Raw genomic sequence first — 15,542 nt, 5'->3', positions numbered from 1 at the left:
ACAAGAATTCATGAGCAAACACGCCCACACTGCCCAAACACCAGAGAGTTTGCACAAACTACTGCATTCTTTGGATATGGTGCATTTTTCTTGGAAGTGTCTTTATTTGGGGCCAGAAAATCGTTTTGGTATGGGACCTAAATTCTTCTCCAACGGCCGTGGCCAAAGGCGCCATGTATGAGATGTGCACATCATATAACTTCACTGCAATATTTTTATATTGAAAGAATTTTTTTTATATAAATATATACGCTGTTTAAAATCAAAACTTTAAAGGAATTCAATTTCACGATGAGGAAAGTAGCCAAGTTCGGCTTCAGACACATGATGCAAGGCATGATACAAATTCGTTACTTGTATTTTTGCTGAAAAATGTTTTTTGGGGCCCACTTTTAGCATTGTTTCCCGACCAGTCATGATTTCTCTCGGAGGCCCTGATGGTGAAGCGCAAACAGTTTTTCACAAATTTTAGTGTGCTAAAACCACGTTCTCCACTAATTGTTGGCAACAACTAGATTATTCAGCCTACAATAGGGTAAGTTAAAAATATTTTACATTTATGTACAGTCTACTGTAGCCTAGGCTATATTAGGAGAAAATGAAAGATCACTTGTTTCATTTATTTATATTATTATAAAGTTGGTAGGCCTACATTTTTATTTTAGTAGTAACAATGGGCCCCCTCAAGAGTGAAAACACAAAAAACTACTTGTTTTTCCTTTACAATGTTATGCTAGGGTTAACACAAGTCCAATTTTTTATGTTTGTTTAACTAATTACCCCGAAACGATGCCCCATCTCTTAAATTCAAATTTTTATTATTTTTGTTTAGTTTGGAAAAAACAGAAAATATGAGCACTAATGTGGCTCAATCTGGGTAGCCCGGTTCTAAAATCATCCAAACGTGGGCGGTAGGTGAGTTGACCAATATTAAAAAAATATTTTTTCAAAACAAAATTATTTTTGTTGGCTGTATATAAAAAAACGACTTTGTAAGTGTTGTTTTTATACTGCCAATAGCCTAATTATTGCAAGGGTTAATGTGAGATCTCATGTCGGTTCAGTCTGGGCAGCCCATTTGTACAACAACATTTTCCAAAATTTAGGCTGAGTTCAGCTAATGAAAGCAGCTGTTGAGGCGTGAGGTTCAGTGGTGCATCGCATCCGTCTGTGATCCGAATTACAAAGTAGGCTACATCAGTTCGACACCGCTCGGAAGTGTTTTTTTTTTAAAACATTTTCAAACTGGGCTGTATAATTGGGTAGAAACTTGAGTTCGCGGACAAATCTACTTGGGACCCAGTTGGACCCAACATATTGCTCTTTTGATACCAAGACGGGCCCCAATTGTCATTGCTGGCTGAGTTTAGTTCAAAAGTAAAATTCATTTTCAAATATTTTTTTTCATGGTCACAGAAGAATAAATAACTATATTTGATTTAATTCGCTCTGCTTTGCCTTTTTGCTTGGCATTTAGCACTTTTTGTAGTATTAATAGTTTTCATTGTTTTGAGTAGCCTACCTTATATGTATTTTGACGAGGCTTTCCTTAGTCTTTACATAGCCGGTAAATCCACTACTGGCGACGTGTACTATGCTGCTAGTTCAATTAATGTAATGTGATTAAGCGAGCAAACCCGGCAAAAAAATTTGTAAATAGAAAAAAATTGCAAGCTTTTTCTTAGTTTTTTTTTGAGGAGAGAAATGGCCAAGTGCCCCCTAAATCCCTTACTAAATTAGTCTACTACTATAGTTAGAGATAAGTAGACCTACTTTATGTTTCCAGCAGGACCGTAATTGCACACGAAAAGATATCCTCTCTTTCCATTCAAAAGACCACTAAACAGAATAATTTGCATTTAATAAAGCTACATGCATTTCTACTCCATTAATCCATCTTTAAAAACTTGCATCAATATAGGCTATATTAAGGCTTTCTGTACAGTCTCAAAATGTCCCACCAACTATGGCTTCAGAAAGAAAACACTTTTGCCATATTTTTAGTAGCCGAAACATGAACTTTATAAACAATGCGTGATCCAAAGCGATTCAAAATCTCGAGAAGATATCGGAATTAACTTTCAATGGAAACCATGCTAAGAGTGTAAAGATATTTGCAGATAGTGTAACATCACTTTTGTGAATATAAAAGTTGTGTGAGCGAAATCAAAATTTTCCTATCTGGAAATTTGGTTGTCTGTTGGATTATAGAAACAACATTTAAATTCTCCCTTTGTCTGTAGCGTCCGGAAAAAACAAGTCTATTAACTATCTTAGATTCTGACAGTTTTTCTGACAAAACAGAAGACTTCTGGCCTTCTATTCCCGCTTCAGAAGTAAATTTTGAGTCTCTTCCTTTAGATTTTCAGCCTCTTGAGCCTAATATTGTCTCTGCAGTTCAGGTAAGTCAGACAGTAGCCGTAGACAATCTAATTAGTTATTTTTCGACCTTGCACCGTTTAAAAAAGGCCACAGCATGGCTAAAACGGTTTTGCAAGTTTGTCCAAGACAGGTCTTCTGTAACTCCAGGACGTCTTACTGCTGATGAACTGTACATCGCTGAGTTACGTCTCATATCTTATGTAGCCTACAGAAGCAAGTCTTTTCGCCTGTGTTTGTAATTCTTAAGAATTCTTCTTCTTCTTCTAGCAAAGCACTCAAAAGGGAATTAAAGAGTCTTCCGAATCTTCGATGTGTTTCGAAGTTGAGTCCATGCCTGATGAGTGGTGTTCTTCGAGTTGGTGGACGGTTAGAAAATGCACCGATACTTTTCGAATCCAAACACCCAGCAATATTGCCCTATCAACATCATTTGACAACTTTGTTCATTCGAAACCACCATGTTCTGGTTGGCCATTCTGGTATGTCCCATACATGGACATCGCTTCGCCAACGTTTTTGGATCATAAAGGGTGGAGCTGCTGTCAGATAAGAAATTAGTAAGTGTGTTCTGTGTCGCAAACGTAGCGCACTTGGTTCTCAGCAACTTATGTCAGCTCTTCCTCCTGCTCGTCTGAAACCGGATGAGCCTCCTTTCTCACATGTAGGAACAGATTATTTTGGTCCATTCTATACTAAACGTGCACGCAGTTTAGAAAAGCGTTACGGGTGTGTCTTTTCATGCCTCACCATGAGAGTCGTCCATGTTGAAGTCGCTCCTGATCTTTCCACCGATTCCTTCATCAACGCTTTTCGCCGTTTTGTCAGCCGCAGAGGTAAACCCAAAGAAGTGTTTTCCGACAACGGTAGCAACTTTGTTGGAGCCGAGAGAATTTTGCGAGAATCTCTTCAAGCTCTTAATCAAGAAAATATAGGAACGTTCTTTCAACAAGAACAAATAAAATGGAATTTTAACCCACCAACAGCTAGCCATATGGGGGGAGCTTGGGAAAGGATGATTCGTTCAATCCGCCGAATTTTTAATGCCTTGTTAAAGTCACAAACCCTTACAGATGATGTTTTGCACACCCTATTCCTTGAAGTTGAAAAAATTCTTAATTCTCGTCCTTTAGTTCCCGTTGTTATTGATCCAACCGCCGACGAGATTCTTACGCCAAATCACTTGTTATTACTGAGACCAGAAAGCAATTTGCCGCCAGGCTTGTTTAACCAAAAAGATAATTACATAAGGCGTCGTTGGAGACAAGTCCAATACCTGGCAGATCAATTTTGGAAAAGGTGGTCTCGCGAGTACCTTCCAACCATTGCCTTACGCCAAAAGTGGCCAGACGTGAAACGTAACCTTCACCAAGACGATATCGTTCTTGTTGTTGACAACAATGTTCTTCGTGGAAGATGGAGAATGGGTCGCGTTACCAGATCCTTTCCTGACAAAAAAGGATTTTTTCGAATTGTAGAAGTTCTCACGCAGTCGGGAAGTATTCAACGGCCTATAGCAAAACTGTGCCTCATCCAGGAAGCAGATGGGATCGCCTCGAAAGAAGATGACATTACGGAAATAGTAAAAGAACAATGATCGGCATTATGTTTTGTAGCACGCTTACAACGAGAGACACTAAATGAGTTGCATGCACATACGTAGGCCTAATTATGTACTGTATATGTAAAGGACACTTGTTTGTAGTAGTGTAACATAGAAGTAGTGATGTTTGTGTGTTTGTAAAATGTATCTCATCCCTCGTTAGCATTTTAAGGGGGAGGATGTAACATCACTTTTGTGAATATAAAAGTTGTGTGAGCGAAATCAAAATTTTCCTATCTGGAAATTTGGTTGTCTGTTGGATTACAGAAACAACATTTAAATTCTCCCTTTGTCTGTAGCGTCCGGAAAAAACAAGTCTATTAACTATCTTAGATTCTGACAGTTTTCAGACTCAAAAGGAGTCTATGCCTCCTTTAGTCATATAGTGGCGCCCATATTTCTGAAATTGTGTTATTTTTAGCTCTCAACGCATCAAGAATAGCCTGTGTTGTCGGATTCTTTCCAGTTGATTAATTATTGTGAGATTACATCTGTGTAAACATTGGCATAGCACAGTTTGACGTTGATTCTATGCTAAGTGGGTTCGCTTGTTTCTAAACGTATTTCTTTGTGTCAATTTCTTAAAGATTCGTTGTATTGTGAAATACTCAGCATTAACGTCAACGAACGGTCTTTTTATGCAACTGTAACGTTTTTACATTCAGCATCAGGAATAGCCTTTTTCCTAATTCATGGCTTTAAATAGAAGAACTTCGCGTTATTTCTCAAATTTAGCAATGATAGCTCATCTACGCGAACATTCCTTTGCGTCAATTTCACACGTATTAATGGATAGAATTGTTTAGCAGTTTAGAAATAGATTACTGTATTTGTTAACTGAGCTATTGAAATAAACTCTTGGTCGTAATTTAAGAAAGGTTATATAAGACTTGCTGGAGTATTTGTTAACTATAATTCTATTCTATTTAGTCGTGATATAATGCTTAGGCGTATCACCTTGTAAATGCATTCTGGAAAAAGGGTTGTCAACAACCGGTAAATATGATTTTCATTTTATTCATAGTTTGTCTCATTTGTTAACCAGCCGTACGTACATCTCTTATGAAATTTAACATACCAAACGTATGATGTCTATATTGTTGTAACTGTTTATTATTATTATACGTTTTCGTATTCGTAAAGTCACGGTTATTTTCCCCAGAGAAAAACCGCGACCTGACGAGGACAAATTGAGTACTTCGAAGACAATTGCGCGTTTTTCCAACATAGAACAATCATCCCAGCTTGTTGGTGGTATGCGAGCAGACAAATTCGAGTGGAATCACCTCAGTGTAGATCGGGTGTTTTAACATCAGTCAACCCGCACCGCTATACGATCTTACAGATAGTTTAAAACGGTATTTTTCGACAATAGTTACTTTACGTGTGATGCTATAGTCATCGCACCGAACTAGCCTACTTATCGATTTTTTTTCATCATACTTGCATATGCTCACTCCACATCCTATCATGTGGCTTTTCCACCAAACGAGTTGCTTGTAATGGCCACACTCCTTTCCGTATTTGCATGCGTCGTTTTTGTAAGTATAGTCTTCTTTCTGTAAAGCATGTTTGTTTTCTATTGAAACATCGATTCGATAGATTTAGACAAAACTTTGAGGTCATCATGCAATTTCTGTGTTTGCAATTTCTGTGTTTACATTCTTCAAGTAAGGGTAAGTAAGTAAGTCTCGTGAGCTTTTTTTTTTTGTCTTGGTTGGATTTGTCACTTTGCAGTTATCTGTCTATGCAGACTCTACGGTCATTGGGTTGTCTTTTATTTGTGTAGGCTACAAACTTGAATTTAGTGAAACTTTAAGGCAGTAGGTTTCAACTTAGCACTTGGCTTGTAACTTAGGTCTCGATATAGGCTACCAACTATTCGAGATGAAAAAGGCTTCAATTTTCTGGCTCAGTAAGAACAGTGAATTTAATTGGATTATAAATTTTTATTCTCTAATTGCTAATTAGCCTTTATCAAGGACATTGCCGGCAGAAGTAAAAAGGTAAGCTTTCGCATGAGAAGTTATAATTGTTAAAACTAGCCTTGTTTCTTATTTTCGCATGTGTTTTGTCAAAAATTTTTAATGATAGTTTGCTGCTTATAAGCCCGGGATGATTTATAAGGGAAAGATAGATTGGTCTATTCGCCTATAAAAACTTTTTCAAAAATATCGCACTGCCTTGAGCAGTGAGTCGTCTTGACGTGAATTGTTTACTCCTAAAGATAATAACCTTTAATTGTGCCATTGACTTCTATATGCCTTTGGGTTTTAAAGTAGCCTACTTAGCAGGGTTAAACCTAGGTACTGGAATTTAGATTGTATTTTACCTCTATAAACCATTCATGCATGACCGATTCCGCAGATAGTGTTCCCCACTGGGCCATGTTTTCTCCGACAACTGTAAAAAGTGACGTTGTTCGTTCCTCTTCAGGTCGATGTTTGGGATATTTGCATTGTCTAAAAGACAAATTTTCATATTTTTTAAAATGCCTTGTAACCTCTTAGTCTGGGAGCCTACGACAGAAGATTTCACCCCATAAGGTACAAAAGGTTTGACCCCTTGAAGTTACTGGGGTCAACCATGTCACTCACAAAAAGTATGGAAGATTGACCGCACCGGGTGGATCTGGACCCTAGAGCCCCCTAAAAAGCCCAAAAAGGGGGTTAATTTCACCCCATAAGGTACATGGACCAAACTTGGTGAAAACGAAGTTCTATGTCAGGACATCACAAAAATATCAAATCTAACAATATTTTCGAGTGGAAAGGTGATGTAAGACTCCCCCCAAAGTGACCCCCCAGGGGGTTAATTTCACCCCATAAGGTACATGGACCAAAGTTGGTTAAAACGAAGTCTTATGTCAGGACATCACAAAAATATCAAATCTAACAATATTTTCGGGTGGAAAGGTGATGTAAGATGCCTTCAAAGTGACTTCCCTTAATGTGACCCCCTCGGAAGGTTTATTCCACCCCATAAGGTACATGGACCAAACTTGGTCAAAATGAAGTCTTATGTCAGGACATCACAAAAATATCAAATCTAACAATATTTTCGGGTGGAAAGGTGGTGTAAGATGACTTCAAAGTGACTTTCCTTAATGTGACCCCCTCGGAAGGTGTATTTCACCCCATAAAGTACATGGACCAAACTTGGTCAAAACGAAGTCTTATGTCAGGACATCACAAAAATATCAAATCTAACAATATTTTCGGGTGGAAAGGTGATGTAAGATGTCATCAAAGTGACCCCCAGAGGGTTTATTTCACCATAGAGTACATGGACCAAACGTGGTCAAAACGAAGTCTTCTAGGGCACCACAAAATATCAAATCTAACAATACTCTCAGTTGGAAAGGTGATAAAAGACCTACCCAAAAGTGAATCTCCTCCTATAGTTTAATTTACTTCATCCCTTTCTCGAACCAACCTTGGTGTAACGAAAGTGCTATGCCAGGACAGTAGGCTACGAATGGATTAAATTTAAAAATATTTTTATATAGGTTTTGATGAAATACATTCACAAGCTGTCCCATGATGCATGAAATGGAACTATAGCCTACTTTACAAAAAGTTTTTGTATAAATCATATTAAGTCAATCGAAAAAAGGCAACAGGACATGACAATACATGGCTTTGTAACACCAAAAACAGAAAGTACACAAGAAGCATATAGGCTACAGTAGCCAGAAAATTGATCCAAGATCTTGATACCACCACTAAATGTGGACTTAATCGAACAGCTGACTATCCAAATCAAAACGTTTCGAAATGAATCATTTGGAACGTTAATTTAGGCAGTAATGAACATTTTCCAGCTGCTACAATAAATAACCTAATAAACCCAATGCAGTAAATTTTTATTTAATGCCATTTGCTTCATGTCTCCAATCAGTTATCGTAACTGTTCATTCATAAACAGAGATTGTTCGTGTAAATGTAAACGGTCGTTTCTTTATTCTTCATTGTCACTGCTGTCGCTTTCACTTTCTTCATCTTATTCTTCAGATTCATACAATTCTCCTGTTATATACAGAGATAAAGCAAGCTGTCTGCGATGTACCAGCCCCAAGCAATGTGGTTATCCGCACGTCTGACACTGACTGTCTTGTAATTGGCTTAGGTTGCTATGGAACTTTTGATCCTTCATTAAAGATATGGATAGAAGCTGGCTTGCAAAGCAATAACACGCAGCGGTACATCAACATCAACCAGCTGCATAGGCCTACCGCACTTGGAGTGACGATTTGCAAGTGTTTACCTGCATATCATGCCTTTACAGATTCTGATTACACCTCGTCATTTAGCAGGAAAGGGAAAGTGCGGCCGCTGAAATTACTCCAAGGAAACCACGAAGCGCAGGCAGCTTTTAGCCAACTCGGACACGACAAAGAAATTAGTGAAGACACTATCATCGCCATAGAGAACTTTGTGTGTAACATGTACAAAAACAAGAAAATTAATTATGTCAACGAAGTCCGTTTACAAATGTTTTTAGACGGCTACAAACCCAAAAAAGAAAATGAAAGGATATCATGCATACCAGAAGCTACTGTAGATAGTAGTACTCTACCACTTTGTTTACGAGTACTTCTCCAGAAGACAAGGCGCACACATCTCATCACAAGATGGTGGTTATCTTCAACTAGAAGTGAACAAGCAGCAACGTTGCTGCTAGAGTATGGCTGGAAAGAAGAAGGAGGTTCTTATAAAGTGGTGTGGTTTGAAGGTAAAGGTATAAAGCATCTTTAGATGTCTCTGCGTGGAATCTGATCTCATCCAGGAAAGTCAAGAAGAAGGTAAACAGCATTGGATGTCGCTTGGGTTACCCTTTATAAATATAAAACTTTCTCCTGGTCTATCAGTCGTTTACTTTCTTACTGTAAACATTAGCCAATAACTGGCTGTAAAGTTTCGTTTTAGGAACCTATAACCAATAGTTTCTGCAATCTTGAGAAAAATGCCTGGGTGCACTAAATAACAAATAAATGTTGAACTTTTTCCAGTTAATAGTAAGTTGCAATGTTGCATTATTCCAAGAAAAATAGACGTCTGTAAAAGATAATAAAATTACTATTGTATGTTACGCATATCTGTAGTGCATAATAGCAATTGTTTCGTACAGTCTTTATTTCTCTGTATATAACAGGAGAATTGTATGAATCTGAAGAATAAGACGAAGAAAGTAAAAGCGACACCAGTGATTGATTGATTGATTGAATCTTTATCCTCGGACTGGGAAAGCTTCTTGCAGAGCTTAATCCTGGCAGTTTCGCATACTTGTAGAGGCTTTGAATCACTGGCGCAGGCCCGGTCACCGAGATTGACAGAGTGAAGTTTCCGATTGTTGAAGGCTTGTTGTCGGGGAATTATTCCATCCATTAGATGCCGCTGAATGGAGAGCAGCCCTTAACGTGCGTTGCTCAAGCGCACACCCCGAGAGTCGAACCAGCGCCGCTATTGATCTTGAAGCTTCTTCGTTCCAGAAGTGACGCGCTAACCAATTGAGTTACCGTTTACATTTACACAAACAATCTCTGTTTATGAATGAACAGTTACAATAACTGATTGGAGACATGAAGCAAATGGCATTAAACAAAAATTTACTACATTGGGTTTATTGGGTTATTTATTGTAGCAGCTGGAAAATGTTCATTACTGCCTAAATTAACGTTCCAAATGATTCATTTCGAAACGTTTTGATTTGGATAGTCAGTTGTTCGATTAAGTCCACATTTAGTGGTGGTATCAAGATCTTGGATCAATTTTCTGGCTACTGTAGCCTATATGCTTCTTACGTACTTTCTGTTTTTGGTGTTACAAAGCCATGTATTGTCATGTCCTGTTGCCTTTTTTCGATTGACTTAATATGATTTATACAAAAACTTTTTGTAAAGTAGGCTATAGTTCCATTTCATGCATCATGGGACAGCTTGTGAATGTATTTCATCAAAACCTATATAAAAATATTTTTAAATTTAATCCATTCGTACTATCCTGGCATAGCACTTTCGTTACACCAAGGTTGGTTCGAGAAAGGGATGAAGTAAATTAAACTATAGGAGGAGATTCACTTTTGGGTAGGTCTTTTATCACCTTTCCAACTGAGAGTATTGTTAGATTTGATATTTTGTGGTGCCCTAGAAGACTTCGTTTTGACCACGTTTGGTCCATGTACTCTATGGTGAAATAAACCCTCTGGGGGTCACTTTGATGACATCTTACATCACCTTTCCACCCGAAAATATTGTTAGATTTGATATTTTTGTGATGTCCTGACATAAGACTTCGTTTTGACCAAGTTTGGTCCATGTACTTTACGGGGTGAAATACACCTTCCGAGGGGGTCACATTAAGGAAAGTCACTTTGAAGTCATCTTACACCACCTTTCCACCCGAAAATATTGTTAGATTTGATATTTTTGTGATGTCCTGACATAAGACTTCATTTTGACCAAGTTTGGTCCATGTACCTTATGGGGTGGAATAAACCTTCCGAGGGGGTCACATTAAGGGAAGTCACTTTGAAGGCATCTTACATCACCTTTCCACCCGAAAATATTGTTAGATTTGATATTTTTGTGATGTCCTGACATAAGACTTCATTTTGACCAAGTTTGGTCCATGTACCTTATGGGGTGGAATAAACCTTCCGAGGGGGTCACATTAAGGGAAGTCACTTTGAAGGCATCTTACATCACCTTTCCACCCGAAAATATTGTTAGATTTGATATTTTTGTGATGTCCTGACATAAGACTTCGTTTTGACCAACTTTGGTCCATGTACCTTATGGGGTGAAATTAACCCCCTGGGGGGTCACTTTGGGGGGAGTCTTACATCACCTTTCCACTCGAAAATATTGTTAGATTTGATATTTTTGTGATGTCCTGACATAGAACTTCGTTTTCACCAAGTTTGGTCCATGTACCTTATGGGGTGAAATTAACCCCCTTTTTGGGCTTTTTAGGGGGCTCTAGGGTCCAGATCCACCCGGTGCGGTCAATCTTCCATACTTTTTGTGAGTGACATGGTTGACCCCAGTAACTTCAAGGGGTCAAACCTTTTGTACCTTATGGGGTGAAATCTTCTGTCGTAGGCTCTCGGTCTATCTGTTTGAATTTGATCTTTTTGTTTCATCGTGTTTCGTTTGTGTGGTTTTATTGCAATGTTTGCTTTACGTTACTTCGGGTATATTTCTTAAAACTTTTTGTATATGCTCTTAAAGATTTTTGTATATGCACTTAAACAGTGGACTTATAATTTCTTCATTTATTGTTGAGAGCCTATTCAAGTTTCACATGATCTCCTTGGGGTGAGTGAAAACCGTCAGGCTGCGTTGTGTGGGACTGTGGGTTGATGACAAAGCGTCATAATTGGCGTAATATGTGGAGAAAATGAAAATGGAGTCATATTGTACTTCAGAAGCTGTTAGCTGCATAATCGAGTGGTTAGAGCTCTGAAATAACGATCGAGAGCGTCAGTTCAACACCACTCAAACGCATGCAGCTGACACTTATCTGAAGGTGACATGGACAAGAAACTTGGCTTACTTGTCTTTCCGTCCATTTAATCTAAATCTTAGACCACTAATCCAATCCTCTTTTTGCTAGAGTGAAAAATTACGTTTTGCTAACGTTTAAATGTCAAAACTAAAACTCGTCTCATTTTATTTTTTGATCACTTCCGTCACGAAAACAACTATCCAATACGAAGAATGAAAAATAAAAGCAATCAATTTTTCCACTGCACTGAAGAAAACCAAGTTAGAAACAGTTGGCCTCTGTCCGCAGTTAATAATACCTTATTTGGAAATTTTGTTCAAAACATAAAAAAGAGTTGTTGTAAAGTTATGTTATTTTCACCATGTGTGGAGTTACTTGTGTTCGAAATAAGGTTGCTGATCTTATTTTCACTTATTGAACGTAAGCTTGGATAGAACAAAAATTAGCAGCTCCTTGTGCTTAGATTCAATATAAGTTTTATACGTTTCAGTTTTTCACCACACAAAACATGGCCTACTGTGGAAAACAAACACCAAGTTTGGCGTGTTGCACAGCGTTCATTAATTAACTCACACTCATGGTTTAAGTGTTTTATTTCGCCACCTCCACATCCAATCGCATCAATCCAACTTACCTGGAATAGTTAGTCGCCAGATCTTGCAGCTCCTCATCCCATTCAATCTCCCTAATATTAGAAGCTTTTGGTTCAACTTCTCTCCTGTATGAATTGTGACCGTCTATGAACTTCTGTCTCATCAATTCGTCAACTATTATTGGAGCAAATAAAGAGCGTCGTTTTCTATAAAGCCGACCTGCAAAACACAAAATAAAAATCTTAAAAATAAAAGAATGATCAGGAAAACCTGTTAATGACGCTCAGAGCCATTGAAAGAAAGCTTTGGGCCCGTTTCAATAATAACCCCGGACCCCCCAAAAATGATACTTTTAATAAAACAATAGAACTCTAGCAAATATGTGATGCTTTCTTTGTTTTCGTCTTTCCTGGAAAGATTTCGGGCTCTTGAAGTTATTCCGCGCTCGGGTCTAAAAATTCCCTCGACCTCGACTATCATAAAAATCTTGTTATTTTATCGAGATTGACAGTGAAGTAAAAAGTTTTTAAAATAGCAATTTAGTTTAGTTCTCTTTTAGACTCTGGCTCTGGATGATTTTATCGGCTCAAAATCGTTCTACGGGACCAACAACTTGTAGAAAACGTCCTGTATTCTTAGCGATGTCTTATTTTTAGAGGTGTCTTGCTCGAGACACCATTGCCTCTGGTTAAGCACCCGCCCTAAATTAACTTTTTAACGGCCCTGATGGAGGCACAAAAAAGGTTGAAAATCACTTCTGTACATTATCATGTAGCCTGTCCTTGGTGACGTCACTTATTGGCCATCGTAGGCTGTATGTATTTGTGTTATGTTTTAGCGGAAGTATTCAAAAAGGGATTCAGATTCCTGATCTATATAATTATGTCGGATTGAGTTACCAGACACGATAGTTTAATATAAAGTCGATTAGAAGATCTAAAACACGATGACTGCAGGCTGGACGCCCACCAGTCTACTGGTTTATATGCCTCCCACAAGTCCGCAACTAAGTTACACCTTGAAAATAAAGCCCACCCACATTGTCGCATATGCCAACTCATGCGATCTTTATTAGCACAACAACAGCAGGTTTTGGAAAGATCTGACGTGTGCTTTCCATCAAAAGCGCAGATTTCGCAGCAACTCATTTTTGCTGGTCATTATGACGTTAAAACGAGTTCATTGTAACCTTATGCCTACATTTCTTGTTGCGTCTAGTTTGGTGGGTGGATTTCTATCACTTCAGACGCTAACCTGCCTAATATTCATTTGAAATAAACAATCACCTCCTACCCTCAATTTTTGCTGGTTTGTTTTGCAATAGGTTGCAGTTTACACTTTACAACAGAAAAAGAGGTTTTAAAACGTGCATTGTTTTTGAGGTTTATTTTCAAAAATTTTGAGGAATGTTTCAAAATTTTCTGACAGTATATTTTCATATTAGGCTACAACCAGCTTCATCACAGTTGGCTTTCAACGACGAGTAGGACATGAAAGTCGGTTTTTCTGAGTAGCTCACCGTATTTTAGCTTGTGTCGGCTGGTAAAAATTTGAAATAAATAGACCAAATGGCAAAGAAAGTCAATTTTGTGTCTGCCTTCAAGAATGACTAAATAAATTGACAAAAATGACTCAAAAATCTCTTTAACATGATAGCCTAATTAAATTATATGTTTTGATAATGTTGCATTGTCAAACGTGACATTTTTGATTTGCACGACAAACCTACTACGGTATATTTAAAAACTTTGAAGCAGCTTTTCTCAACAAAGTAGTTCAGGGCCGTGTGAGCACCATCTTACATTTTCACGACACATTTAGTTTCATAACCTGTTTTTTTTTGAGGAAATAAAAAAATTGTTACTCCGTTGATCCACTCCTGAAACTATGTACGATATATATCGCTGGGTAGGTGAATAAAATGTAGTTGAGCGAGCAAAGCGAACGAAAAAAATTTGTACTTATTAAATGTTACGCATTAAATTTTATACTATACTGCATATTGAATTGAATGTTACATGTAAAATTACAACCGAACAACGCTGCACGAGCTAAATATGCATGGACCCTTAGGCAGAGGTGGGCTCACAACCGGAGGTTTGGGAAGCATTAAATACGACCTTGCATCTACATTTATACATGGTTATTGAATATCTAGCTTCTGTAGCAGTTTTTTTTTAAACAGTAAAAAAACATTAGATTAAAATAAGTTGCCGGGAGGTACGGGGGGGTGGTTAACACGCCCGCAAGTGTAATATATCACAGACAGTAGCCTATACAAATACGCCACCACCAAATATATATCTAATCACAGTATGCTGGTACGGTAGGCTACAAGAATTAACCAAAACTACAAAGGTTTAAGTAAAGACTAAATTTCATCACCTCGTCTGCTATGATGTTTGTTCTTAATCTTGAACTCTTCACTATCCACTGACCAGAGGAATCCTAGGGCCAGCAAAAGAAGAATTCCTTGAAAATGCATTTTGAAAATACCTTGTTCAGGAACAATAGCTCGTGAGTTATTTTAAAACTTGACAGGTCTCAGAATACGAAAAAACAACGCTACGGTTTGGTCTACAAAGTCTATAAATATATTTAAGTAACTTTTACCTGTTGCAATGATCTTCACATAAACTTTATTAAAATATTTTTATCCTAAACGCACAAAACCAAGCAACAACAAGCAGTACTGCAGTAGCGATGATAGGGGTATACAGGGAGTAATTTTAAACCCGGCCCGAGATGATTTTCGGGGCCCGTAATTATTCCAAAGGGCCCTGATATTCGTTGGATATAGTGCTTTTTTTTTTATATAGAAATGTAGGCTATTGATTTGGGGCTCGAGGATCTACTAAGCCCAAATTATCGTCTCAACGGTCCAGATAACCAGACACTTCACTTATCAGAATGTCTACAAATAGGCCTACGTTTGCCTGCTGAGAAGCACATTTTGTACATTTGACAATTCTTGATCGTTTTCAATACTTCTAAAGTGATGATTGAAACAATGATGCGGAAATCATTTTTATACATGTTCATGACGTAGTCGGATGTGACGTGAGTAGTGGCCACTCAAGCATGAGGTTACCTAATCACGTTGCTTTTATGTCATGTAAGGTCTAACCATGTGGGCGAATGCATTTTCCTTTTTATGTCAGAGTTACTCTTTCTACTGTTTCTTCAACATCAGAATGCCTGCACTGACATTTAGTCTTTTTGTTAATTTATATTGGTGTGATAGAGCTTCGGTAGAGAGTTTGTCTTGTTAAACCATAGGCATACGAAGCCGAGCAACGTTATCAAGTTTAACATAATATTCATGTTTATTACATTTACAGAAACACAAAACTACGCAACAAATTAAATATCGATAATTTTCGACATCACAAGATGTCCTCTTCAGGACTAACATACATACAATTTAAAATGCAATGGTTTATTAAAACTATAAACAGG

General features: G+C 37.8%; 1 protein-coding gene across 2 annotated transcripts in view; it reads right to left on the bottom strand.

Moving 5' to 3' along the window:
* The window catches only part of LOC145784465 (cysteine-rich venom protein VAR8-like), a 28,080-nt gene extending 13,420 nt beyond the window's left edge, over nucleotides 1-14,660 (bottom strand). For both annotated transcript variants that reach the window (XM_082596283.1, XM_082596284.1), the window contains exons 1-5: nucleotides 14,469-14,660; nucleotides 12,125-12,302; nucleotides 6,315-6,444; nucleotides 5,426-5,541; nucleotides 1,774-1,839 (exon numbers count right to left, since the gene is read on the bottom strand). In XM_082596283.1, coding sequence (XP_082452409.1) covers nucleotides 1,774-1,839; nucleotides 5,426-5,541; nucleotides 6,315-6,444; nucleotides 12,125-12,302; nucleotides 14,469-14,568 — 590 coding nt within the window. In that variant the 5' untranslated portion in view covers nucleotides 14,569-14,660. The remainder of the gene's footprint in view (nucleotides 1-1,773; nucleotides 1,840-5,425; nucleotides 5,542-6,314; nucleotides 6,445-12,124; nucleotides 12,303-14,468) is intronic.
* Between the last annotated feature and the right edge of the window lie 882 nt (nucleotides 14,661-15,542).

Source organism: Aplidium turbinatum, chromosome 15 (assembly GCF_918807975.1).
Source record: "Aplidium turbinatum chromosome 15, kaAplTurb1.1, whole genome shotgun sequence".
NCBI classification, from domain to species: Eukaryota; Metazoa; Chordata; class Ascidiacea; order Aplousobranchia; family Polyclinidae; genus Aplidium; species Aplidium turbinatum.
This window is presented reverse-complemented; position numbering and strand designations above follow the sequence as displayed.